Raw genomic sequence first — 27657 nt, forward strand, 5'->3', positions numbered from 1 at the left:
GGTGTTCTTCTCCTTCTCCTTAGTAGCACCCTCTCCCTACTTCATAAAGGTTTGCTTGAGAGGAGGAGGTCGTTTGGCCTTGTCATTCTTCTTCTTGTTCTTGGACTTGGGCATGTACCCAATCCCTTCCTTGGCCACAACTCCCTTTTGGTTGCTCAAAAGGTCGTTGAGGTTCTTCTTGCCTTTTATGCAAGACACAAGACCTTTCTCAAGTTGCACCTTTAACTTAGTGTTCTCCTCAACAAGATGCACATGCTCACAACATGGGTTAGTAGCATTTGCATTATCGATTAACATCATACGAGGAAAAGTGGCTTTCTCCTTGGTTAGCTATAACGCCCTCGATGCGGCTATATCTCCCACGTGTCGAAGCACGACTTAGAGGCATAACCGCATTGAAAGCAATGTCGCAAGTGAGGTAATCTTCACACAACCCATGTAATACATAAGGGAAAGAGATACATAGTTGGCTTACAATCGCCACTTCACACAATTACATGAATAAAGCATTACATCATCCAAGTACAATCAAGGTCCGACTACGGAACCAAAATAAAAGAAGAACCCCAAATGCGACACGGTCCCCGATCGACCCCAACTGGGCTCCACTACTGATCAACTAGGACGAAACAACAAAAAGGACAAGATCTTCATCGAGCTCCTCCTGAGCATTGGTTGCGTCATCTGCACGGTTCAATGGCACCTGCAAGCTGGTTTTGGAAGTATCTGTGAGTCACGGGGACTCAGCAATCTCACACCCTCGCGATCAAGACTATTTAAGCTTATGGGTAAGGTAAAGGTATGAGGTGGAGCTGCAGCAAGCGACTAGCATATATGGTGGCTAACATACGCAAATGAGAGCGAGAAGAGAAGGCAAAAGCACGGTCGAGAAACTATGATCAAGAAGTGATCCTAGAACAACCTACGTCAAGCATTACTCCAACACCGTGTTCACTTCCCGGACTCCGCCGAGAAGAGACCATCACGGTTACACACACAGTTGATGTATTTTAATTAAGGTCAACTTCAGGTTTTCTACAACCGAACATTAACAAATTCCCATCTTCCCATAACTGCGGGCACGGCTTTCGAAAGTTCAAAACCCTGCAGGGGTGTCCCAACTTAGCCCATGACAAGCTCTCACAGTCAACGAAGGAATAGACCTCCTCCCGAGACGTTCCGATCAGACTCGGTATCCCGGTTCTACAAGACATCCTCGACAATGGTAAAACAAGTCCAGCAAGACCACCCGATGCGCCGACATCCCGATACAAGCTGCACATATTTCGTTCTTAGGGCAACACCGGATAAGCAATCCGTACAACTAAAACCAGCCCTCGAGTTTCCCCGAGGTGGCGCTGCAAGGGGCTCTAGTTTGGACCAACACTTAGACAAGCACTGGCCCGGGGGTTAAAAATAAAGATGACCCTCGGGATGCGCGACTCCCAAGGGAAAAAGGCTAGGTGCCGAATGGTAAAACCAAGGTTGGGCCTTGCTGGAGGAGTTTTATTCAAAGCGAACTGTCAAGGGGTTCCCATTATAACCCAACCGCGTAAGGAACGCAAAATCCGGGAACGTAACACCGATATGACGGAAACTAGGGCGGCAAGAGTGGAACAAAACACCAGGCATAAGGCCGAGCCTTCCACCCTTTACCAAGTATATAGATGCATTAATTAAATAAGATATATTGTGATATCCCAACAAGTAAACATTTTCCAACAAGGAACAACATCTCCATGTTCCAACAAGGAACAAACTTCAATCTTCACCTGCAACTAACAACGCTATAAGAGGGGCTGAGCAAAGCCGTAACATAGCCAAACAACGGTTTGCTAGGACAAGGTGGGTTAGAGGCTTGGTTCAACAATATGGGAGGCATGATAAGCAAGTGGTAGGTATCACAGCATAGGAATAGCAAAAGAGCGAGCAACTAGCAAGCAAAGATAGAAGTGATTTCGAGGTTATGGTCATCTTGCCTGAAATCCCGCAAGGAAGAAGAACGAGTCCATGAAGAAGACAAACGGACGTAGATGAACGGGTCCTCACAATCACGACGTTAACGGAACCAACCCGGAGAAGCAACACCGAAAAACAAGCACACAACATAGTAAACAACCAACACATGAACATGGTATGATATGCGAGATGCGACATGTGATGCATATGCAAGATTTGACAAGGAATGATTGAACCTCGCATCAACTTGGAAATCCAAGTGTGCCACTGGAAAGGTGAGATGAAATCACTTGAAAACGATATAAAGATCACCGGAATCGGAGTTACGGTTTGGAAATGGCAAGCGATTCGAATATGACATCGGTCTGCGATATACAACAAGTAGCCATCTAAATGCAACAAGATGAGCATGCTACGGCACTCAAACATGGCAACAAAATACATGTCAGGGATCCATTCAAGATGCTTAACAAAATATGAACACTGAGCTATGGCTAATTCATCCATTAACAGGTTCAAACAAGCATGGCAAAAGTGCAATTGGTAAACAGACCTCAGACTTGGTGAAATTAACACTTGTCTGGAATTTCAGATCAGGTAGCACACTTTGGAGCAATAAAACTATATGCTACAGCGCCTGAACATGGCAAAGTAAAGCATGGCATGGAGCTACTCAAAGAGCTTAACAAAAGTCCCTTAGTGACCTTGAGCCAAAAGGGGTCAGGAAATACAATTGCAAGCATGTGAACATGGCAAAAACATAATCAGGTTACAGACTTGGTGAAAAACTGGAGCATGCAAATCAGATATCAAGTAGGCATGTTAACGACCTCGATGCACTCACTATAGAGCAAGGCATGACAATCTAAGCATACACCCACCAAGAATACACATTAAACAAGCTAGACATGGCAAGAACAATAGCATAGCATGCACGGATCAACTACAACATCCTTGGCAAAATCGCTAACAAGTAGACAATCTGCCCAGATTCACGAAATGGCAAAAGTAGAGCTCGATTGACTCAAGAGAGACACTCGTGGAGTTGTTGCAATGGCAACAGAGGCCATGGCAACCGACTCACCATCATCATCATCATCATCCTCATGGTACTCTTCTTGAACCACCAACGCCTTGTGAGGAGTCTTCTTGGTGAAGTTGCTCTTGTTTGGGAAAGACTTGGCTTTGTCCTTTCGGATGAGCTTGCCACCATTGTCTTCCCTCTTCTCATACGGGCACTCCGCAACAAAATGGCTCACATTGCCACAATTATAGCAAGTCCTCACACGTTGCTTGCTCTTTGTGCCACTTGAGATGTTCTTGTTGAAGTTTGGCCTTGAGTTTTTCTTGCTCCATAATTGCCTTGAAGCAAGTGACATGTGTTCATGATAGGCATACTTTGTATCTTCGGGGTTGCTTTCCTCTTCTTCCCCTTCTTCTTCTTCTTCAACACAAACCTTGGCCTTCAATGCAAGGTTGGGCTTCTTTGCCCTTTGAGAGCGAAGCACCGCATTGTCGGCGGTCTTGTCCAAGATGCTCATAGCCACAAACTCATCCAACACTTCACTTGAGGATAAGGTGTGGAAGTCCGGCCTTTGACGAATGACGGAGGACATAGCCTTGTGGTAAGGCATCATTGCCTGGAATTTGCACTTGATCCAATTGTCATCCATGCCCTTGATCCCATGATCTCGGAGAGAAACCACGAGTTTGGTTACTCTTTAATAAAGCTCATGAGGTTCTTCATCTTTCTTCATAGCAAACTCATCGGCTTCATCTTGCACCACTTAATAGTTGGAGCGTTGAATGCTTGCGCTTCCCCGGTAGAGAGAAACAACTTGGTGCCATGCATCTTTGGCTATGGCGTAGGGCCGGAGGTGAGGAAGATCTTCGGGTGGAATTGCATCTTGGATGATGAAGAGAGCATTCTCATTGAATTGATTATCCGCGGCTTCTCTTGGAGTAAAGTTGCTTCGGTCATGTGGATAGAAACCTTCTTCAATGATTCTACAAAGATTAGTGTTCACATGATTTAAATGACGCTTAAACCGATAGACCCAAGAATCAAAGTCCTCATTTTTCACAATCTTAGGGGGAGGACCGGCATGATTCAAATAAGTGGAAGGAATCGGTCCACCATAAACAGGTGGAGGTTCCACATGGGCAAAGATGTCGGTGCCATTTTTACCACTAGAGGAAGGAGCCTTTTCACTAGTAGCTTCCCCCTTGTCGGAGTTAGCATCCGTCACCTTGTTAGTGGGATCACCCACTTTCAACGGTGCGGTGGATAATTTAAGCCCTTCAATGAATTTAGTAAACATGCTTTCAACCTCGGTCGTCATGGAGGTTTTCACTGTCTCCAAGGCCACATTAAATTCCTCACGAGAGAACGAGGTTCCCCCATCGCCCGTAGACGAGATCGGATTCACACTGGAGTGCTCCTCCACACCGTCTACGGTGTCAACCATACTCTTCGGATGGCAAAGTCCTTAGTAAAGAGACGAGGCTCTGATACCAATTGAAAGGATCGATATGGTTGACTAGAGGGGGGTGAATAGGCAACTAACAATTTTTAACTTTTCTTTACCAAATTAAACTTTGCATCAAAGTAGGTTGTCTAGACATGCAACTATGTGAGCAACCTATATGATGCAACAACAACAAGTACACAAGCAAGCAAGGGAAATAACACAAATAAGCTTGCAAAGTAAAGGTAAGAGATAACCAAGAGTGGAGCCGGTGGAGACGAGGATGTGTTACCGAAGTTCCTTCCTTTTGAGGAGAAGTACATCTCCGTTGGAGCGGTGTGGAGGCATGATACGTCTCCGTCGTATCTATAATTTTTGATTGTTCCATGCCAATATTCTACAACTTTCATATACTTTTGGCAACTTTTTATACTATTTTTGGGACTAACATATTGATCCAGTGCCCAGTGCCAGTTCCTATTTGTTGCATGTTTTCTATTTCGCAGAATATCCATATCAAACGGAGTCCAAACGAAACAAAAACTGACAAAGATTTTTTTTGGAATATATATGATTTTTGGGAAGAAGAATCCACGCGAGACGATGCTCGAGGGGCCCACGAGGTAGGGGGCGCGCCCCAGGGTGTCAGGCGCGCCCATGACCCTAGTGGCCACCCCGTAAGGCGGTTGGTGCCCTTCTTTCACCGCAAGAAAGTTAATTTCCGGATAAAGACCGTGTCAAAATTTCAGCCCAATCGGAGTTACGGATCTCCGGGAATATAAGAAACGGTGAAAGGGAAGAATCTGAGAACGCAGAAACAGAGAGAGACAGAGAGACAAATCCAATCTCGGAGGGGCTCTCGCCCCTCCCATGCCATGGAGGCCAAGGACCAGAGGGGAAACCCTTCTCCCATCTAGGGAGGAGGTCAAGGAAGAAGAAGACGAAGGGCCCCCCTCTCCCCTTCTCTTCCGGTGGCGCCGGAACGCTGCCGTGGCCATCATCATCACCGCGATCTACACCAACACCTCCACCATCTTCACCAACATCTCCATCTCCATCACCTCCCCCCCTCTATCTACAGCGGTCCACTCTCCCGCAACCCACTGTACCCTCTACTTGAACATGGTGCTTTATGCTTCATATTATTATCCAATGATGTGTTGCCATCCTATGATGTCTGAGTAGATTTTCGTTGTCCCATCGGTGGTTGATGAATTGCTATGATTGATTTAATTTGCTTGTGGTTATGTTGCTGTCCTTTGGTGCCCATCATATAATTGCGCGCGTGGATCACACCCTAGGGTTAGTTGTATGTTGATAGGACTATGTATTGGAGGGCAAGAGTGATAGAAGCTTCAACCTAGCATAGAAATTGATGCATACGGGATTGAAGGGGGGCCAATATATCTTAATGCTATGGTTGGGTTTTACCTTAATGAATATTAGTAGTTGCGGATGCTTGCTAATAGTTCCAATCATAAGTGCATAGAATTCCAAGTCAGGGATGACATGCTAGCAGTGGCCTCTCTCACATAATACTTGCTATCGGTCTAGTAAAGTAGTCAATTGCTTAGGGGCAATTTCACAACTCCTACCACCACTTTTCCACACTCGCTATATTTACTTTATTGTTTCTTTATCTAAACAGCCCCTACTTTTTATTTACGTACTCTTTATTATCTTGCAAACCTTTCCAACAACACCTACAAAGTACTTCTAGTTTCATACTTGTTCTAGGTAAAGCGAATGTCAAGCGTGCGTAGAGCTGTATCGGTGGTTGATAGAACTTGAGGGAATATTTGTTCTACCTTTAGCTCCTCGTTGGGTTCGACACTCTTACTTATCGAAAACTGTTGCGATCCCCTATACTTGTGGGTTATCAAGACCTTTTTCTGGCGCCGTTGCTGGGGAGCACTAGCGTGGGGTGAATATTCTCGTGTGTGCTTGTTTGCTTTATCACTAAGTAATTTTTATTTGCGGTTCTTAGTTGTTTTCTATCTTTAGTTATGGGTAGGAAACGCAAAATACCAAAAAAATTAGTTGTACCTACTCAACCAATGGTTGAAGAACCACTCAAAATCTATCACACTGCTGAAGCTTTTTACTTGGATCATCTTCGATCCCTTTGTGCTCGTGCCGAAACCCCAACTAGCTTAGTTTAGGGCAAATCTTTAGATGAGCATGCTTGTTATGTGCGACACCGTATATCTGAAAAAGGGAAATTATTATGGAGTCAAATTCAACGTTTGCAATGCTATGCTTGGAATTTATGTGAATTATATGATTTTACTTGTTGTTCTGAAAACCCTAAGAAACACCTTCCCTACCAATGTGAGTTTATTGATAATGGAATCTTATCTTATTATGCTAAAGGTGTTTATAGTTACTATGATGTTCAACAAATTGAAGAATTTGTTGCTTTTGAGGGTGCTTATGAAATTGCTTCTTTGATTGAAAAGTATGATGCTACTTTTCACAAATCTGAAAATTTTGCTATACTTAAATATTGCTATGATAATTATGCTTCTAATACCTATGTTAAACAATATATTTAGGAATACTCCGCTGCCCAAGAAGAGACTAATATTTTGCAGGAGTCTATGGAAGAAGAAATTGATAAAATTGTGAGCTCATTGGATGAAAAAGATGATGAGGAGAGCGAAGAACAAAAGGAGAAAGAGTGGATTGATCACCCGTGCCCACCTTCTAATGAGAGTAACTCTTCAACTCATACATTGTTTAATTCCCCTTCATGCTTACCGAAGGATGATTGCTATGATGACTATTATGATCCCGTTGATTCTTTTGAAATATCCCTTTTTGATGATGCTTGTGGCCAAGATGCCAATACGAATTATGCTTATGGAGATGCACTTGCTATAGTTCCTTATGTTAAACATGAAATTGTTGCTATTGCACCCACGCATGATAGTCCTATTATCTTTTTGAATTCTCCCGATTACACTATATCAGAGAAGTTTGCTTTTATTAAGGATTATATTGATGGGTTGCCTTTTACCGTTGCACATGATGATTTTGATGAATATAATATGCATGTGTTTGCTGCTCCTACTTGCAATTATTATGAGAAAGGAACTATATCTCCACCTCTCTTATGTTTCCAACACGATAAAATTGCAAGAAACTGTTTATACTATGCATTGGCCTTTACTTTGTGTGCATGAATTGTTCTTTTATGACATGCCGATGCATAGGAAGAGAGTTAGACTTCGTGGTTGCTTGATATATGTTTCTTTGTGCTCACTACTAAATTACAAATCGTTGCTAATTAAAATTGGCTTTGATATACCTTGGGATCCGGGTGGATTCATTACTTGAGCACTATATGCCTAGCTTAATGGCTTTAAAGAAAGCGCTGCCAGGGAGACAACCCGGAAGTTTTAGAAAGTCATTTATTTCTGTTGAGTGATTTTATATAGTTTAAAAACAATAAAAATAAAGAGGGGAACCCAAAACTTTTTCAAAAAGGAAAGCGAAAGTGAGAAAGACAAGCATTGATGAAGTGGGAGCTAGCCTTGAACTTTGTTCATGCTCACGGAAACTTTGTGAATCTTGATTACAGAAACTTTTCAATAAAAATAATTTTCCCCTTGTACAATTCCATTGTATTATAAAAATAATATTCCAAGGTTTGCCTTTAGGATGTTTACATTTGCTTGATGGTTTGTACGGTGCAGGACAGAAACTTTGGCTATAGTGCGTGATTTTACATTTTTAGCTGGAACGTCAAATGGTTCTGATTCTTTTTGCACTGCCTTAATATACAAATTTTTTATTTTTCATAATTTTGGTAGAATGTTTCAAGTATCAGAAGTATGGTGAATGTTCAGATTGCTACAGACAGTTCTGTTTTAGACAGATTCTGTTTTTGATGCATAGTTTGCTTGTTTTGATGAAACTATCAGTTTATATTAGTGGATTAAGCCATGAAAAAGTTATATTACAGTAGAAACAATGCAAAAACAAAATATGAATTGGTTTGCAACAGTACTTAGAGTAGTGATTTGCTTTATTATACTAACGGATCTTACCGAGTTTTCTGTTGAAGTTTTGTGTGGATGAAGTGTTCGATGACCGAGAAGGTCTTGATGTGAGAAGAAGGAAGAGAGGCAAGAGCTCAATCTTGGGGATGCCCGAGGCACCCCAAGTAAATATTCAAGGAGACTCAAGCGTCTAAGCTTGGGGATGCCCCGGAAGGCATCCCCTCTTTCTTCAACAAGTATCGGTATGTTTTCGGATTCGTTTCGTTCATGCGATATGTGCAAGTCTTGGAGCATTTTTTGCATTCAGGTTTTTATTTTTCTTTTTATGCACCATGCTGGAATGAGATAGTCCTTGGTTGATTTATAGAATTCTCATTGCACCTCACTTATATCTTTTGAGTATGGCTTTATAGAATGCTTCATGTGCTTCGCTTATATCATTTGAAGTTTGGATTGCCTGTTTCTCTTTACATAGACAACCGCCATTTGTAGAATGCTCTTTTGCTTCACTTAGATTTGTTAGAGCACGAGCATATCTTTTGTAGAAAGAATTAAACTCTCTTGCTTCACTTATACCTATTTAGAGAGATGACAGGAATTGGTCATTCACATGGTTAGTCATAAAATCCTACATAAAACTTGTAGATCACTGAATATGATATGTTTGATTCCTTGCAATAGTTTTGCGATATAAAGATGGTGATATTAGAGTCATGCTAGTGGGTAGTTGTGGATTATAGAAATACTTGTGTTGAGGTTTGTGATTCCCGTATCATGCACGTATGGTGAACCGTTATGTAATGAAGTCAGAGCATGATTTATTTATTGATTGTCTTCCTTATGAGTGGCGGTCGGGGACGAGCGATGGTCTTTTCCTACCAATCTATCCCCCTAGGAGCATGCACGTAGTACTTTGTTTCGATGACTAATAGATTTTTGCAATAAGTATGTGAGTTCATTATGACTAATGTTGACTCCATGGATTATAAACACTCTCACCCTTCCACCGTTGCTAGCCTCTCTAGTACCGCACAACTTTCGCCGGTACCATAAACCCACCATATACCTTCCTCAAAACAGCCACCATACCTACCTATCATGGCATTTCCATAGCCATTCCGAGATATATTGCCATGCAACTTCCATCATCACCATATTCATGACTTGATCATTCATTGTCATATTGCTTTGCATGATCGTAAGATAGCTAGCATGATGTTTTCATGGCTTGTCCGTTTTTTGATGTCATTGCTACGCTAGATCATTGCACATCCCGGTACACCGCCGGAGGCATCCATATAGAGTCATACTTTGTTCTAGACATTGAGTTGTAAGTAAATAAAAGTGTGATGATCATCATTATTAGAGCATTGCCCCAGTGAGGAAAGGATGATGGAGACTATGATTCCCCCATAAGTCGGGATGAGACTCCGGACTTTACAAAAAAATAAAAGAGGCCAAAGAAGCCCAAATAAAAAAAAGAGGCCAAAGAAGCCCACCAAAAAAATATTAAAAAACAAAAAAAACAAAAAAAATAAGAGAAAAAGAGAGAAGGGGCAGTGCTACTATCCTTTTTCCACACTTGTGCTTCAAAGTAGCACCATGTTCTTCATATAGAGAGTCTCTTGAGTTATCACTTTCATATACTAGTGGGAATTTTCATTATAGAACTTGGCTTGTATATTCCGATGATGGGCTTCCACAAATGCCCGAGGTCTTCATGAGCAAGCAAGTTGGATGCAGTTAGAGCTTTCATACACTTATAGCTCTAGTGCATCCATTGCATGGTAATCCCTACTCACTCACATTGATATCTATTGATGAGCATCTCCATAGCCCGTTGATAGGCCTAGTTGATGTGAGACTATCGTCTCCTTTTTGTCTTCTCCACAACCACCATTCTATTCCACCTATAGTGCTATGTTCATGGCTCATGCTCATGTATTGCGTGAAAGTTGAAAAGGTTTGAGAACATCAAAAGTATGAAACAATTGCTTGGCTTGTCATCGGGGTTGTGCATGATGTGAATATTTTGTGTGGTGAAGATGGAGCATAGCCAGACTATATGATTTTGTAGGGATAACTTTCTTTGGCCATGTTATTTTGAAAAGACATGATTGCTTTATTAGTAGGCTTGAAGTATTATTGTTTTTATGTCAAATGATAGACTATTGCTTTGAATCACTCGTGTCTTAATATTCATGCCATGATTAGACATATGATCAAGATTATGCTAGGTAGCATTCCACATCAAAAATTATCTTTTTTATCATTTACCTACTCGAGGACGAGTAGGAATTAAGCTTGGGGATGTTGATACGTCTCCGTCGTATCTATAATTTTTTATTGTTCCATGCCAATATTCTACAACTTTCATATACTTTTGGCAACTTTTTATACTATTTTTGGGACTAACATATTGATCCAGTGCCCAGTGCCAGTTCCTATTTGTTGCATGCTTTTTGTTTCGCAGAATATCCATATCAAACGGAGTCCAAACGGAATAAAAACTGACGGAGATTTTTTTGGAATATATATGATTTTTGGGAAGAAGAATCCACGCGAGACGATGCTCGAGGGGCCCACGAGGTAGGGGGGCGCGCCCCAGGGTGTCAGGCACGCCCCTGACCCTCGTGGCCACCCCATAAGGCGGTTGGTGCCCTTCTTTCGCCGCAAGAAAGCTAATTTTCGGATAGAGATCGTATCAAAATTTCAGCCCAATCGGAGTTACGGATCTCTGTGAATATAAGAAACGGTGAAAGGGAAGAATCTGTGAACGTAGAAACAGAGAGAGATAGAGAGAGAGAGATCCAATCTCGGAGGGGCTCTCGCCCCTCCCATGCCATGGAGTCCAAGGACCAGAGGGAAAACCCTTCTCCCATCTAGGGAGGAGGTCAAGGAAGAAGAAGACGAAGGGGCCCCCTCTCCCCTTCTCTTCCGGTGGCGCCAGAATGCTGCCGTGGCCATCATCATCATCACCGCGATCTACACCAACACCTCCGCCATCTTCACCAACATCTCCATCACCTTCCCCCCTCTATCTACAGCGGTCCACTCTCCCACAACCCACTGTACCCTCTACTTGAACATGGTGCTTTAGCTTCATATTATTATCCAATGATGTGTTGCCATCCTATGATGTCTGAGTAGATTTTTGTTGTCCCATCGGTGGTTGATGAATTGCTATGATTGATTTAATTTTCTTGTGGTTATGTTGCTTTCCTTTGGTGCCCATCATATGATTGCGCGCGTGGATCACACCCTAGGGTTAGTTGTATGTTGATAGGACTATGTATTGGAGGGCAAGAGTGACAGAAGCTTCAGCCTAGCATAGAAATTGATGCATACGGGATTGAAGGGGGACCAATATATCTTAATGCTATGGTTGGGTTTTACCTTAATGAACATTAGTAGTTGCGGATGCTTGCTAATAGTTCCAATCATAAGTGCATAGAATTCCAAGTCATGGATGGCATGCTAGCAGTGGCCTCTCCCACATAATACTTGCTATCGGTCTAGTAAAGTAGTCAATTGCTTAGGGGCAATTTCACAACTCCTACCATCACTTTTCCACACTCTCTATATTTACTTTATTGTTTCTTTATCTAAACAGCCCCTACTTTTTATTTACGTACTCTTTATTATCGTGCAAACCTTTCCAACAACACCTACAAAGTACTTCTAGTTTCATACTTGTTCAAGGTAAAGCGAACGTCAAGTGTGCGTAGAGTTGTATCGGTGGTCGATAGAACTTGAGGGAATATTTGTTCTACCTTTAGCTCCTCGTTGGGTTCGACACTCTTACTTATCGAAAACTGTTGCGATCCCCTATACTTGTGGGTTATCAAGAAGGCACAATGCTCCCCAAGAATTCACTAGGGCCACCGTATTTTCCTCACGCCCTCACACAATGCGAGATGCCGTGATTCCACTCTTGGTGCCCTTGGAGGCGGCGGCCGGACCTTTACAAACAAGGTTGGGGCAATCTCCACAACTTAATCAGAGGCTCCCAACAACACCACGAAGCTTCACCACAATGGAATATGGCTTCGCGGTGACCTCAACCGTCTAGGGTGCTCAAACACCCGAGAGTAACAAGATCCGCAAGGGATTAGTGGGGGGAATCAAATTTCTCTTGGTGGAAGTGTAGATCGAGGCCTTCTCAACCAATCCCTAGAAAATCAACAAGTTTGATTGGTTAGAGAGAGAGATCGGGCGAAAATGGAGCTTGGAACAACAATGGAGCTTAGGGTTGGAAGAGGTGGTCAACTCGGAGAAGAAGATACCCCTTATATAGTGGAGAGAGAAATCCAACCGTTATCCACTTAACCAGCCAGCGATAAGCGGTACTACCGCGCCTGCCAAGCGGTACTACCGCAAGGCCTTATGGTACTACCGCACACCCTTGCAGTACTACTGCAAGGCAGGGTTGGACCAGCCTGGGAAGGCCGTGGACAGATAACGTCCGTGGCTAGTTCCGCTGATATCCAAATAGTACAAAAAGTCCGACACGGTACTACCGCTGAAGGCAAGCGGTACTACCGCGCGGGGAGCGGATGTAAAAAATTACATCCGCTCCTACTTCCGCTACTGGAGCTGTGCCGGACCAGGGCTCACGGTACTACGGCTCCCAAGGAGCGGTACTACCGCAGGGGCCTACGGTACTACCGCTCCTAAGAGCAGTACTACCGCAAGCCTCAGAACAGCAACAGATAGAAAGACTTCTTTTTGCACAAACAAGAAGAAACGAAGGATGCTCCAAGGTGCTAAAGGAAAGGCGGTGCAAGGAGGAGTAAACGTGTACGTGACGATTCCACCGAAACCTTTCCAAAGCGGACCCCCTCTTAATAGTACGGCTTTCCTACAACTCAAATCCACCGAAAAAGGAACGTAGAAAAACGCCGTCTTCAATAATCTTCGAGGGGCTCCTAACCATCTCGTGCCTAGTCATGAAATATCTGAAATACTCAAGACACACGATTAGTCCGCAAATGCATTGTCATCAATCACCAAAACACCTTTGGGATAAATATGCCCTTACACCAGGTTAATGCCACGTCAGCGGCAACGGCTTCCTCCAAAGCCTTCTTCTTGCCGACGGCGTCAACCATGGCGTCGCTGTAGGGGAAGTAGTCGAATCAGAGAAGGAGGACGAAGACGAATAGGGAGCAGTCACGCCGAGACGCTCCCAAAAATATTATCACCCTTCTCCTAGTTCAGGATCACAAAGGGCGGGTTCCGGAGGCCTACTCTCCCAAACGGTCGTGCATGTAATCAGTAGAATGAAACCGCCAGAATCAAACAGTGAGTGGAACAGTAGAGTGGCAGCTAAGGTTATGCGTGAGGAGGAACTTAGTGTCAGCTGGTTTCCAACGCCTCCAATATATAGGTCTATAGGCCGTTGGGTAAGGAGTTGTGGGCCTAGGCTTAGGACCATGACCGAGTTAGACAAACAACCCACGGTCCAACGTCTCTAACAGTGGCATTTTTATTAACTAATTAATCTCTCATTAATTAACCATCCCTGAACGGTAAAAATTAAAGCGCATAAATGATCGGCTCGGCTCGTCCAAACAACATGACGCATGCACATGTGGTGTGGCGGGCGGCAGAGGAGCGCACGTGTACCACTCCTCTTCTCAAACTCCAATAGCATGTGGAGGAGAAACCCTTATGAAGGGTCTAAACTTTCTTCCACTAACATGATGGGACTAAACTTTCCACCATGTCATGACACCCCAGATGGGCGTTAGAGATTAACTAGGAATTATTGTTTATATGGGCCTAAAGCCCATTTGTAATTCAACAACCCCCCCCCCCTCCACCAGATTCAACTTTTAAAAAGCCGAATTTGAAACTAGTTCGAATAAGCTTTCAATATCAGCCCGCATCTAATTCGGTCCATTTCTAGTGTATTGGGTTGAAGCACATCCCGGTGTCGAATCAGATTTGCAAGCCCAACAAATCCACAACTGATTCTACCAAACCTGAAGCCCTAACAAACAAGCCCATTTATTTGGTGGTATTTGTACTTTATTTCTCTTTTCTATGCTCCTTTGTTATGATAGCCTCATCCAAACACTGTTTTCAAATACTTCCTCGGTGATTTCAGTTCCAGAGTTCAGCAAATACGTTCCATCACTCCATTAATACTCTTTCTTGGGTTCTGATTATCTAAAATCGACCATAAGAAAAAGATGATTTTAAAGCAACTCCAATCATGTTCCCATCACGCTTTTGAATCGACCAATATAACTTGACAGTTCTAGCAAGCAAGATTACACAAGATTAAAAAAATCCCATAAAAATAGGAGTAAGAAAGATCTAAGCACAAATAATGAAAAAAGAGCACGTGAAGACAATGTGGTTTTCCTCAAAGTGAAAATCAGTCGCGAGTTTGGGAGAAGCATGGGACACCAAGTCATCATTGGTCGGAGATGTTAGTGCTGAGCGCCGACAGGAAGGAGGCATGGTAGAGAGCCTCCCATTCACGGAAACAAGAGCTCTGTCCAGTTTCTCAAGCGTGGGTTCTAGCCGCTCGTTTGACCAGGTGGACCTCCTACCATTGAGGTAGAGCTCGTGCATATCCAAATCTGTGATGCACCTTTTGAAATGCCCCATCATCTGACGGTTGATCCGATCGTTGCTTTTATCAGATGGATCCGCTATCAAGTTGAAATCCCCGGCAAGCATCCAGGGACCTGGATGTAAATCTCGGATCACCTTGAGCTCCTGCATGAAAGCCACCTTGTCCGTATCCTCCCGGGGCCCATACACCCCGGTGAACCACCACCCCACCGACTTCTCCTCTCCCCTTGCTGGATCAAGAAGGAGGAGACGTCCCCGGGCTGTACGTGTGTTGAACGCGGAGGCGCCGTCCGTTCGGCGCTTGATCGGATCTTCCACGATTTGAATCGCCGCGAGTACAACTCCATCAACCGCGTTCTTATAATGCTTCCGCTTAGTGATCTTCAAGGGTATAAAGATGGACTCCCTCTCTCTCGTTACTAGCATCTCTTAGATTGATCTTGGTGACACGTAGGAAAATTTTGAATTATTACTACGTTCCCCTACACATTGATCCGGGTGCTGCGCCGCACTGTGGTCGGAGGAGTCTGGCGCTTTCTTTTTCTGCCTAGTGACGATCGGTCTAGACAGAGCTGGTGTAACCACCTTCTTGTACCGCGCCCTGAACCTTGAAAGTGAGCTAGAAATCAAACGTGTAGCAGAACTCTCCTCGCCGCGGGCCACCGAGCCAGAGAGGCTGACAACAAAAGTGTCAAGCACCCCCACTTGTCTGTTTCCCGCGCAAGGCGATCCCCACCCAAACCGGGCGCTATCCCAACTGGAGCTGGAGGCAGTTAGAGCTTGGTTCAAACTTTGACCCTTGGTATAGCTGGTGTTGACGATCCGACTATCTTAGAGACAATTGCTTTCAGGGAGGCTCTTGCTTAGGACCTCAACCTCCATGTTGTGGTAGTGGCGTCGGATGCTAAGGACGTCGTTGGCGCCATCAACAAATCTTGTCAAGGACAAAATGGAGCCAACATTACCGAGATCAATAGCTTATTACCTTTTTTCAATAGTACTTTTACTTTTGAGAGTCATGCCGTGAATGTCGAGGCACAAAGTTTAGCCAAGCATGCCTTTTCTTTGGGTCTGGGACGTCACGTTTGGTTCGGCCAATCCCATGATCAACCTTGTATCCCACAGATTGTGGCTTTCTCTGAATAAAGCCTTGTGTTACCGCTCAAAAAAAGTAATTGCATTGTTAACCCATCGAGATGCCATTTATTGTAGGGTGTGACTAGGTCTCAATCCACTTTAGCTACATTTCAGTTAGCTGAAATTTTAGTTTTGGGTCAGTCGATTTTGTGGTCATTGGATTTTCTCTGAGATTCGTGCTGTGTTTTTTTCCTGACCTGTGTTGTTTGTTGTGTGAGCGTGTTTCTTTTTTTGACCGACCCCTTGTTTGGGTCAGTCTACTTCCTTATGGGCCGAAGCCATTAACTGTGCGCTCCAACCCTCCTCTCTCTCCCTTCGTTTCTTTGATATATTTTTTTGTTGTTATGCCCTTTTGCTTTTTCTTTTCTGTTTCTCTTTGTTAGTTGGTTTTATTTTTATTTTGTGGGTAATTTTTGGGATGTTAGGTCAGTGTAATGTACATACATAAATAATTTGCAATACGTGCGAAAATTACACTACTAGCGTACTAAAAAACTATAATTTAAGAGCAAAGTTGTGTGCAAGTTTTGCAAACTTTTATTGTTATTTTTAATGGCTAATAATAATGCTACTAATTCATTCTTCTTTATTTTAGTTTATTTATTAATTTTTCTTCTTCTTAAAAGGTAATAAAAATGACACTAATTTATTGTTCCTTAAAAACCTTATTATTTTGACTTTGGTATAGTTTCTATTTTATTTTTTATTCTTAAAGGGTAATACCAATGTTAATAATCCATTCTTCCTTAGAAAACCTCATTATTTTGATTGTGTTCTACTTTTTATTTCATTTTTTGAAAGAGTAATATATAAGACACTATTTCATTATTTTTTGAAAATTTTGGTATTCGGTTTTTTAGTATTATATTATAAAATGGGCAACTTTTGTGCAAATTGTTTGCAAAATATTTCATTACTTGTTATTTTCAGTTCCTTTCTTCTTAACGGGACACCAATGACATTAATTCATTGTTTCTTAGAAAATTTTACTATTTTAATTTTGTTTAAGTTTTTATTTCATTTTCTTTTAGTCTTTAAGGGTAATATCAGTACCTCTAATTCATTCCTACTTAGGATTTTTTTTGTGAAATTTCACTATCTCTGCTTATTCTTGCATAATTGCATATTATATAAAAGCACAATTTCTATTCAAACCGCGTGAAAATTTTCCCATTATTATTTTTACTTTTCTTTCTTCTTAAACGATAATACTAATACCACTAATTCATTTTTTTATCCAGAGAAGTAGAGACACCATGGATGAAATACCAATGCCACTAATTCATTCTTTCTTTAGATTGTTTTTGCAAAAAATTCACTATTATGTGTTTATTCTTGCATATTATAACAAAGCGCAATTTATTTGCAGATTGTGTGCAAATTTTGTCATTATTTTTTAGTTTTTTATATGATTTTATTTTCTATTTAAGGATAGTTTTGCTTCACTTTTTATTTTTTGTTTCTATAGGTTTTTTCTTTTCCCTTTTTCTTTCCTTTATTGGTTATTTTTTGTGGGTTTTTGGCTGAGTGTAATTATATACAAACACATACTATATAATATGTGCCAAAATTTCATGATTATATGATTAGTTTTGCATATTACGATAAAGTGCAATTTCGGTGCAAAGTTGTGCGCAAGTTTTTTTAGTTATCTTTCTTCTTAAAGGAAATACAACATTTCGATTATACTCCGTGGGAATTATAGTACTCCTTCCGTCCAACAATATAAGAACGTTTTTGCTACTACATTATTCAAGTGGGAATTATATTTCATGATTTTAGTTTTTGCTACTAATGTTATGTGCAAGTTGTGGGACGGAGGGAGTAGAATGCAAAAATGCGGAGGGAGTAGAATGCAAAAATGCGCTATTTCATGATTATTCTTTGCATATTTCTAAAAGTGTAATATCAGTGCAAATTGTGTGCAAGTTTTGATTTTTTTTCCTTTTTCATTTTCTTTCTTCTTAAAGGGTTTCATTATTTTTTAGTAAACTTCATTATCTTGATTTTGTTTTAGTTTTTTTGTTAGTGTAATACCTTTAATTGTAATACGATGCCACTAATTCATACTTACTTAGGAAATTTAAATATTTTGTGTTCTTTATTTAGTTTTTTCTTAAATGGTAATACCAGTAAACATATTTTTTGTGAAATTTGACTATTATATGGTTATTCTTAAATATTCTAAAAATGCAGCTTTTGTGTAAAATGTATGAAAATCATATTTATTTACTTCTCTTGTTTTCATTTTTTCTTCTTCTTAAAGAGTAATACCAATCCCACTAATTCATTCCTTCTTAGAAAACGTAACTTTTTAATTTGTGTGTGTGTAAGTAAATGCAAGTGCTAAATCATATGTGTGTAAATTATATTAGAATGTGAAAATTGCAAAATTATACGCTTTTTTTTGCATATTTCAAAGAGTGCAATTTCAGTGCAAAGTTGTGTGCAAGTTTTGAAAGGTTCTTATTTTTCATTTGCTTTCTTCTTAAAGGGTTTCGTTCTTTATTAGAAACTTCATTATTTTAGTTTTGTTTTATTTTTCTTTCTTTTGAAAGGGTAATATCAATGCAATGAATTTATTCTTCCATAGAGAACTTCATTTAGTTTTTAGTTTTTATTTCATGAAGTTGTGAAAGATAGATATTTCTAATGTAAGGGCAATACAGATATTTCTTTTGTAAGTGTAATGCCGATGTCACTAATCCATTATGCTTTAGAATTTTTTTTCTTAAATCCCAATATTATATACTTATTTTTGCATAGTAGTAACGGAATTTTCAATATATACGTACGTGTATGCGCGTATATGTATTGTATGCATGTATAAATATATATACATGTGTGAGATTGCACATATAATCACAAACCATTGCATGCAAATATGTATTACTCTTCAGAACACACCATGCACGATCTTCATCTATCATCCATGAGCCCAGGCGCTCTCTTATACACCTATAATATACGTACACAACTATAGTAAAAAAATAATATACGTACACAGTACTTACATAGTACATGCATGGCCAGAATGCGTTCGCAGGTTGCACCCGCGCCTCTGGCCGGTCAATCGAAATGATTCAGGGTCAATTGACTGACCAAAAACTTATTTAAGTCCATTGACTCGTAGCTAGTCCCGTCTCAATCGATTGAAACTTAACCAAGTCTTAATAAAATGACATAACATGTAAAAAAGAAAAAAAATATTTTTCACATATTTTAATGTAAGATCTTTCGAATATAACATCAACGGCAACATATAACTAAGTCTAAATCGACTGATATTTAGCTTTGGTAACTCCATAAACATGAGGGAGCTTTACTTTGCTTTCAAGCAATACTTTTTTTTTGGAACCAGCGCATTGTTGTCCCATCGACGACCACGACTGCCCTCGTTCTGAATTACCAGTATCCCGTTTTCTGTTAGATGCTAGAGACCATCTCATACCCACCGGATCTCTTCCTCTGTGAAGGAAGCAACGCGCTGCCTCCAAGCCGCTGCTGCAAGAAGACCAGCACGGCCAGCACTCCCGCTCCGCACGGTATGATGATGTCCCACGCGACGCCGAAGAGGTCGCCCCGAGGGCTGGCGTACAGGTCGGAGGAGCTCATGCTCGGCTCGTAGACCTGCCGCCTCACCACGTCGTACACGTGTGGCATCACCCGGGTCATGGTGACCCCCGCGTAGAACCACGGCGAGATCGCTCGGAGTCCGGAGCCTGCCAACGACGCGTTCAGGATGATCTGAGGGAGCAGGAAGCCGTCCAGTATCAGACCGCCGTACGACACGAGGTCCTCCCAGATCGTGGCCGGCTCTCCGCCGATGCGCACCACCAGCGGCTCCTCGTTCGCGGCGCGGACGTTGATCACGTGGACGGCCGCGGCCAGGGCTCCTCCGAGCACGTACAGCGGCAGGCATATCTGCAGCACGATCCTCTCGGACACGACGGGCGACGGCGTGGCGGTGTTGCTCTGGTCCGCCGGCCTCCGGCGACCGGACCACACGAGCTGAAGGAGGCGCAGCTGCAGCACGAAGGCGAGCAGCGTTGGCGCCCTCATCACCACCTCCTTCACCTCGCGCCAGTCGCTCGTCCAGTACAAGGAGTACCGGCTCCTCCTGCTCGTGAACAGGGCGTCGAAGTTGAGCACGAGAGGCGTGAGGTAGCCCAGCGTGAGGATGGCGAGCATGGTGATCGACGTCGCCGGAGCCGCCTCGGGGTTGTTCTTGGTGCGGAGGATCTGCAGGACGGTGAAGACGCACGACAGCGTCGTGGACGCCACCAGCATGATGCCCTCCAGGTCCATCCTCGATATCGCCTCCGACACTTGGTCCGAGTACATCCCGTACAAACCGATGTCGATCTTGTCGAAGTAAAGGCGATCGGACTTGTCTCTGAGGCTGCTGATTACTCCTGTGCCGTGCCCCTTACCCCTGGCATCAAGGGAGGCGAACTTCACAGTGACCAGTATTTGGCAGTCGGTCGAGTCGTTGTGCTCTCGGCATCCGACCATGCACAGGATGCCCCTCTTGGGATCATAAACGCCCTCTGCTGAGATTCGCCGTTTGTGAAGGCTAACTGAGTATGACCGATTCGTGGGAGGCACCCAGCCTTCAGGTGGAGCATGATAATGTATATCGTAGCTGACACTTAGCAGATCCTGCTTCGTGTCAACCTCAAGCACCCCATTCCGCGAGAGAGAATCTTCGGCGGCCAGCCTATCCCCGTAGACCATCACCGGACCGATTGCCACAGGGTAGGCTTCTCCATGGCCATGCCCCGAGTTTCTCCCGTAGAACTGAAGCATGAAGTCGTGGTAAGTGTAATTACCGGCCGGGAACGAGCCCTTGATCTTCTTCGTCTTGATCTTCAGGTAATGCTTCTTGGCCACCTCAAGGATCGTCTTGTTGTAGCTGTACTTCACATCTGAGAGGTTGCTGCTTCTGTGGTCGTCGGTGACGTCGATGAATCCGTTGTCGGCGGCGTCCATGCTCGACGCTGTTGTCACACCGTCGTGGCTGCCAGTACCCGTCTGGCTCCAGTTCCAAAGCATCCCGGCCACGACGCTCCGGTCCCGCACCGTCCACACGGCCGGGAACCAGAAGCTCATCCTGATCCCGCACTCGTCCTTTGGCACCGCCAGAGCAGACGGCGGCGAGGCCGAGCGCCGCACCCGGCACGCCCTGAGGCAGAGCAGGCCCCGATCCTGGTCCCAGTGCCCGTCGGCCACGACAGCCTCCTCGTCCACCAAGAAGCGGTGTTGCTGGTAGTTGAAGAATCGGCGCCTCTCGGTCGACCCAGTGTCGTTGGAGAACACCACGTACGCGCGCACGGCACCCTTGGCGGTGCACTGCACCTGGTTGACGTGCATCCGCCGCGGAAGCGGTTCGCCGCCATGCTCCAGCCTGTACGAGGTCACGAGCTGTTGTTTCAGATGGGCGCACCAGGCGAAGCCGCTGCCGAGCACCTGGAGCGAGCCCCTGGCGGGCTGCGTCGGCGTCGGTGCGCTGCAGTCGTCCGCGCCCTCGGAGGCGTACTTGTAGTTGTCGCCCTCGGCGTACGAGAGGAGCTGGATGGCCCCGAAGCCGGAGACCTCTAGACTGCCGGTCACGAAGGGATCGGTGAGGGAGGGACGGTCGGGGACGCGGAGGCGGAGGACGACGTCGGGGTAGTGCTTGGGAGAGCCGTCGGCGGCGAGCTCGGTGCCCTTCCCGGCCATGCAGAGTTCGAGTGAGGCGGAGGAGTAGAAGCCGTCGAGGACGAAGGAGATGGACCCGGTGTCGGTGTAATTGCGGCGGCGTCCAGGCCTGCCGTAGGTGCGGATGCGGGGGCCGGTGAGGGTGAGGGTGGCAGTGAGGTGCACGAGAGCCTGGTCGCTGGTGTGGGAGGCGCCGTGGGGGAAAAGGGAAAACGAGCGATAGCTGCCGTAGAGGTCATCATCGTCGGCGGCGGAGAACAAGCTGTCCGCGCCCTCGGAGAAGTAACCGGTGGAGATCTGGAAGAAGCTGGTGAGTAAGAGGGTTTCGTTGCCGTCGGTGTAGCGGTCGTCAGCGTGTCCGGGCTTGGGGCAGACGGAGGAGTAGGACGCGGCGGAGAGCGTGGCGGTGGACACGAGCAAAAGGAGGCAGAGGAACAGGCCGGGATGGTTCCGCGGTGGCGCCATTTTTTTGTTGGTTGGCCGGGGAGGAGGAGGATCAAGGGTGAGCCTGCGTGATGTGTCTATATAATGCCAGTAGCAGACTGGCAGGGTGAAGTGGGTGATGCTGCGAGGTGGGACGGCTTGACTTGTCAGAGACCTTTGGTGGTTGTCCGATCCAGTGGGCTGGATGGCACGGAACGATCTACGTTCAGATAATTTTTCGATCTTTTTTGCGTGCAACTTGCTTCATCGAGGAAAAAATGGGAAGAAATGTGTTGTGGCCACGAGTGTCTGGCAGGGAAGATTCATAAAAGCAGTCAGCGGAGAGCTACTGGTATATTTGCCAATGGGTCCTACAGACTTATTGTCTTGTCATGCTTTTCAAAGTAAACGTCAACGTCAACGTTCAACCCTTTCGTTTGAATGGAAGGAACACTCCGCGGACTCTTGGAGCCATGCACTGCCCCAGCATCACGGATCCGGCTTGCTTGCTCCCTCTCCGTGCTCCCATCCGTGTTCCCACTTAATCCTACGGCTGCCTTTTTTTCTTTTTTTTTCAAATCTAATCATCTCCTCCCTGATTTTAAGATGGTGGGGCCGAGCCTTATTTTGCTCCAATCAAATCAAACCACGTAGACGGGAGCACGGATGGGCACACGACAGGGGAGCAGACAAGTCTCGTCCCAGCATCACGTCTTATATGTCCATAAAAGTCACAAATACTAGCCCATCCGTCTTTCCTTTGTACTAATTTTACTATAAAATTATATTAAAGTTAAGACATTTATTTTAGGGTGGAGGAATACTAATTTTATTAAAGTTGTACTGAAGTAAAATCATTTATTTTAGGACGGAAAGAGTAAATGGCATGACACGACGCTTCTAGAGCACATCTAGCCAAAGTCTCATAACTCCTTGAAACATTCCACTTTGAGTTAAATCAGATCTAGTTGAACTTTTAAGAAGTTTAGTTGCTTAAATTTTTATCAGAAACGTCTGCTGCCTCTCAATTTTGAGCAACCAAAATGTGTTCTCTACTAAAGATCCCCTCCCCCCGCGCAGTCGCATCTCTTCTCTGCCTCCATGCTGATACCGCACTCCTTGCCTTTGGCGGCCACCACGCACTCTCGGCGGTTCCCTGTAGTCCGCACCTACCTCCCGCCCAACTTCGATTTGTTCCTCCGCTGGAATCGTCACATCTAGCCGTCGCAAGCTTGTCACAAGGAGGGCCACCGTGGAGTTTCCGGACCTCCTATTCGAGCTATCACCGCCTCCTCGAGCTCCATGTCGGAACGATGGTCGTTACCGCAGTATCGCTAGGTGCGGCAACAGTTGTGGGGCACTTGGGAAGCGGAGATCCAAAATACACACACACACACACACACACACGAAAGAAGAGGTGGCTCGACACATTTGCTACAATGAAGTAGGCGACACGTGCCTATAAATGTCACATCACTCTGCTACTCCGAAAGCCAGACGAAGCTTAACTTCCCCGCCGACACCCCCGTCGTAGACTTTCTCGCACCTCCTATTAGAGTGGTTTCTTGTGTCGAGGTGAAGGAGCACGACAAGGCCGAGAATGAGCTCGAGGCCAGGCACGCCGATGCAGACTACATACCCAAGCTCATCGCGAAGAAACCACAACTCCTCGTAGAGGACCAAACGTGGTTCGAGGCCAAGGAGAATGATGAGATGTTTCGCAGACCAAACACTATTTGATGGAATTTAGCATGTGAATCTACCAACCGAGTTCATGGCTTTTCTTTGGATCAATGTTAAATGACCATGGTATATTGGCAAACTTCTCCCTTGAAACCATGAACCTTCTCAAGGACCATTCTGATTCCAAGAATATTTGTAGAGTTTACCTTTGAATCATAATATTCAATTATGTTTTGACTCTGTACTGCAGGGCAACAGCCCCACAATCCTTTATTCATCTCCATACTAAGAAATACATTTACATATGTACATGCCTAACTAAAGGTAGAAAAAGTAAAAGAAGTTACTACCTAGGATAAGAAGTGCCCATAAACTAGGAAATAGAAGAAATCCAGCTCATAAGACTATCCCTATAGTTACATTAGTCCTATGAGACAACAAGGTGATGTCATGGATAAAATTTCTGCGCCAAGCCCTAAAAAGTTGGTCTGTCATTTCTGAAAACCTTCCCATTTCTTACTATGCAGATATTCTAGGCCACACTGAGCACAACCTCAGTAAAGGAAGGGTTTATCAAAGGGACGCAGAGCATCTACTCTCGAGCTCAAATGCACCTAGTGAACACAAAAATAAAAAAAGTGAAAAATTCAAAAATTCTGCATTTTTGTGCCAAACTTTGACCAATGTTTTGTGTACTTGCAAAAGTTTATCATGAAATGACATTCATGGAAAACATGACAGAAAAAAACAAAGTCGATGTTCCAAAAATGCTATTTACCAAAACATTTTGGATAGTTTTGTTTTTATTTCCATGACTTCCAAATATGTCATTTTGTGATGAAAATTTGTAAATACTCAAAACATTTGTCAAAGTTTTCACGACAAAAGTTTAGATTTATTTTTTGGTTTTTACCATTCATCTCGAGCTCAGATGAGCTCAGGATTAGAAAGGGACTTACGTTATCAAAGTCCCTACTAGCAGCCAACACCATGTAATACAAAGTCCCGTTGTGCTGGATAATCCATGAAATTTGGAGGAAATTTCAAACACATTGACTGAAATTACATGCAAAGAATAGATCGATGTGCCCAGTCTTCATGGACCATCAAAGTACAGAGTACACAAATATCATCTTCAACATACCAACGTCGATCTTGCATCGTATCCCTAGTATTCAGATGATCAACCAATAAGAGCCATCGAAATACCTTAATTTTCAATGTGCATGCACATCTCCAAATCCATTTAAAAATAGGATCAAGCACAATATGATCAAAGGCCAGTTTATAGTTAAAAAACTACAGTATTCACCAGATGGTGTGAGCCATCGCCAAACATCATGAGTCTTAGAGCTAAGATTTACATCAGTCAGAAGAGCAGCCAATTGTTGACTCCACATAAGCCTGTGTAGATAACGACAGATGGAAAATTCTAGAGAGTTCTTCCGAATCCATAACCTCTTTGACAGGCATTTTAACATCAATGACATAGGAGAAGAGCCTTACAAAACGTTCCCAGGGAGGTAAATCTGAATCACCAAGTTGCTAGTGGTTTGACTAGAAGATAACAAAGTTGCCTGAATGCACGTGAATTTTGACCTTTGACATTTCTCCACTAGTTTGAAAAAACCCTTCCACCAAAAAGCATTGTACCATGTGGAACCACATTACGATAATAAGATTCCCATACAAGAGTAATCCATGGAACATTGACTCTGCTGTAAAGTTTATGAAGATGTTCCGGAAGTTGAGCTTCATTATGAGCATCTGATACATCTTCAACGTATTTATAATTTTTAATTGTTCCATGCTATTATATTATTAATCTAGAATGTTTTATAATCATTTTATAGTCATTTTATATCATTTTTTGGTACTAACCTATTGACTGTGACGCCCCGAGACCGCTACGCCAGGTGTCTTCCGGTGTTTCGTTGTTGTTGCCTTGTCTTTTGCTTGCATGTCGCATCTTGTCATATCATCATGTGCATTGCATCATCATGTTTTTGAAACTTGCATCTGTCCCGGCCTCCTCCTTCTCTCCATTGTCCGTTCTGAGCCCAGACACACTTGCACGCGCCCCGCGGCATGTCCGAAATTTTATTTTATAAGTTGCCGGAAAATGTTCTCGGAATGGGTTGAAAGTTGGCGTGCGGTCTTATTATAGTGTAGATAGACCGCCTGTCAAGTTTCATCGCATTCGGAGTTCTTTTGATAGCCCAACCGTTAAACTATAGCGGCATTATAGCCGGTCTTACGTCGGATGTTTTCGTCTCCGGAAACAGTCGCCGGGCCTCTCTCTCTTCTCTTCTCTCAGCTCAAGCCCTTTTGCACAGCCCACGAGTTCCAACCGACCTCTCGCGCGCGTCCGGAAAGCTGTCCCGGACGCGACTCAGGCTGTCGCTACCGCTGTGTCCGGATCAACCCCAAACATCTATAAAACGTCTCCGTTTCTTTATTTGGACTCTCCAACCTTTTTATCTCGACCGTTCGATCTAAATCAGAGGGTACAAATAGCCCTTTATCTCATTGCTATATATATTTAGGCCAACCTAACAGGGAGTCTGTCCCATCATTCCTCCCCGCCGCCGCTCCAAAATTCTTCCTCGAGATCCCTCCCGATTCCGAATCCACCGATCAACTCTGCAGCCGCCACAGCTCCTCCCGATCCAAACCATCCACCACCTCCCGTGCCTCCCCGAGCTCGATCCCGCCAACCTCCGCGCCGGCGAGCAAACCAGGAGCCAACCAGATGAGCCCCGGCCGCCCCCTCCTTCTCCACCTTCCCGTGCTCCTCCCGTTTTCCCTTCTCTCAACGCTACCTCTCTCTGTGCCTCGCAGGACGCCATGGACGCCCGATCCACTCGAAGCTCAAAGCTCCCCTGCCGGTGCATCCCGCCTCCATTCCGGCGTCGAAAATGAAACCCCCGCTCCCGGATCCACGCCGGCGCCCCCGGATCTGACGACCTCAACCCCGCCTTCTTCAGCCACATGCGCCGCCCCGCCAAGCCCATGGAGTCCGCCATGGCGCGAGCACCAGAGCTCTGCATGCCGCGAGCCGCGACCTCCCCGTCCATGACCCGCTGCTGCTGCCTCGCCGCGGTTCCCGCTGGACCACCTCGTCCGCCCGAGCACCGCCGCGCCAAGTCCCACTCTGCCTCGCGCCGGCGTTGACCCAGCCGAGCCCCTCCTCTGCTTCATTCTACAGGGAGGACGAGGCGCCCCTGTCTCGCGTGGACCGCGCAGCACCTGTTTCCCCTTCGGCCTCCAAGGCCAGCTCAAGCCGGCCCAGGCCAGATCCGGCCTGCCCCGCCTCATCCACCGAACTGGGCCAGGGCCCAAAGTGAGCAACGCCCAACCCCCTCTCCTGTGCCTGTTGGGCCAGCCAATTCGGCCCGCGTATGTTTTTTTCTAGCGTCTGTGATTTGTCTATTATTCCATAGTTTACAGATTTGCATAAAAACCCCTAAGCTCCATGCATATCATAGCTCACCAACCGTGCATCTTTTGTAAAAACTTTATATATGAAAGTTGCTTAGAATTTTGTCTAGTTTAATAATATTCAATTTTCATCCATGCTTAAAATGTTTAAAATGCTGTTTGGTTAAATTTGCTCCTATGTCATGTTAAAATGCTTTAATTCATAACTAAATAACCGTAAGTCGGATTTTAACAAACTTTATATGTAAATGGGG

General features: G+C 44.3%; 1 protein-coding gene across 1 annotated transcript; it reads right to left on the minus strand.

Annotated features, from left to right (window-relative positions):
* Nucleotides 1-19347: 19347 nt before the first annotated feature.
* LOC125544566 (uncharacterized) lies at nt 19348-22377 on the minus strand. Its single transcript, XM_048708299.2, has one exon. The coding sequence runs from the start codon at nt 22319-22321 to the stop codon at nt 19583-19585; it is 2739 nt and encodes a 912-aa protein (XP_048564256.2). The 5' UTR covers nt 22322-22377; the 3' UTR covers nt 19348-19582.
* Nucleotides 22378-27657: the final 5280 nt, after the last annotated feature.

The sequence above is a fragment of the Triticum urartu genome, chromosome 3A (assembly GCF_056163025.1).
Source record: "Triticum urartu cultivar PI428250 chromosome 3A, HENAU_Tu73, whole genome shotgun sequence".
Classification (NCBI taxonomy): Eukaryota; Viridiplantae; Streptophyta; class Magnoliopsida; order Poales; family Poaceae; genus Triticum; species Triticum urartu.

What these genes read in the sequence shown, in the direction of transcription:
- LOC125544566 (XM_048708299.2), bottom strand. Translation starts at nt 22,321, where the DNA reads ATGGCGCCACCGCGGAACCATCCCGGCCTGTTCCTCTGCCTCCTTTTG.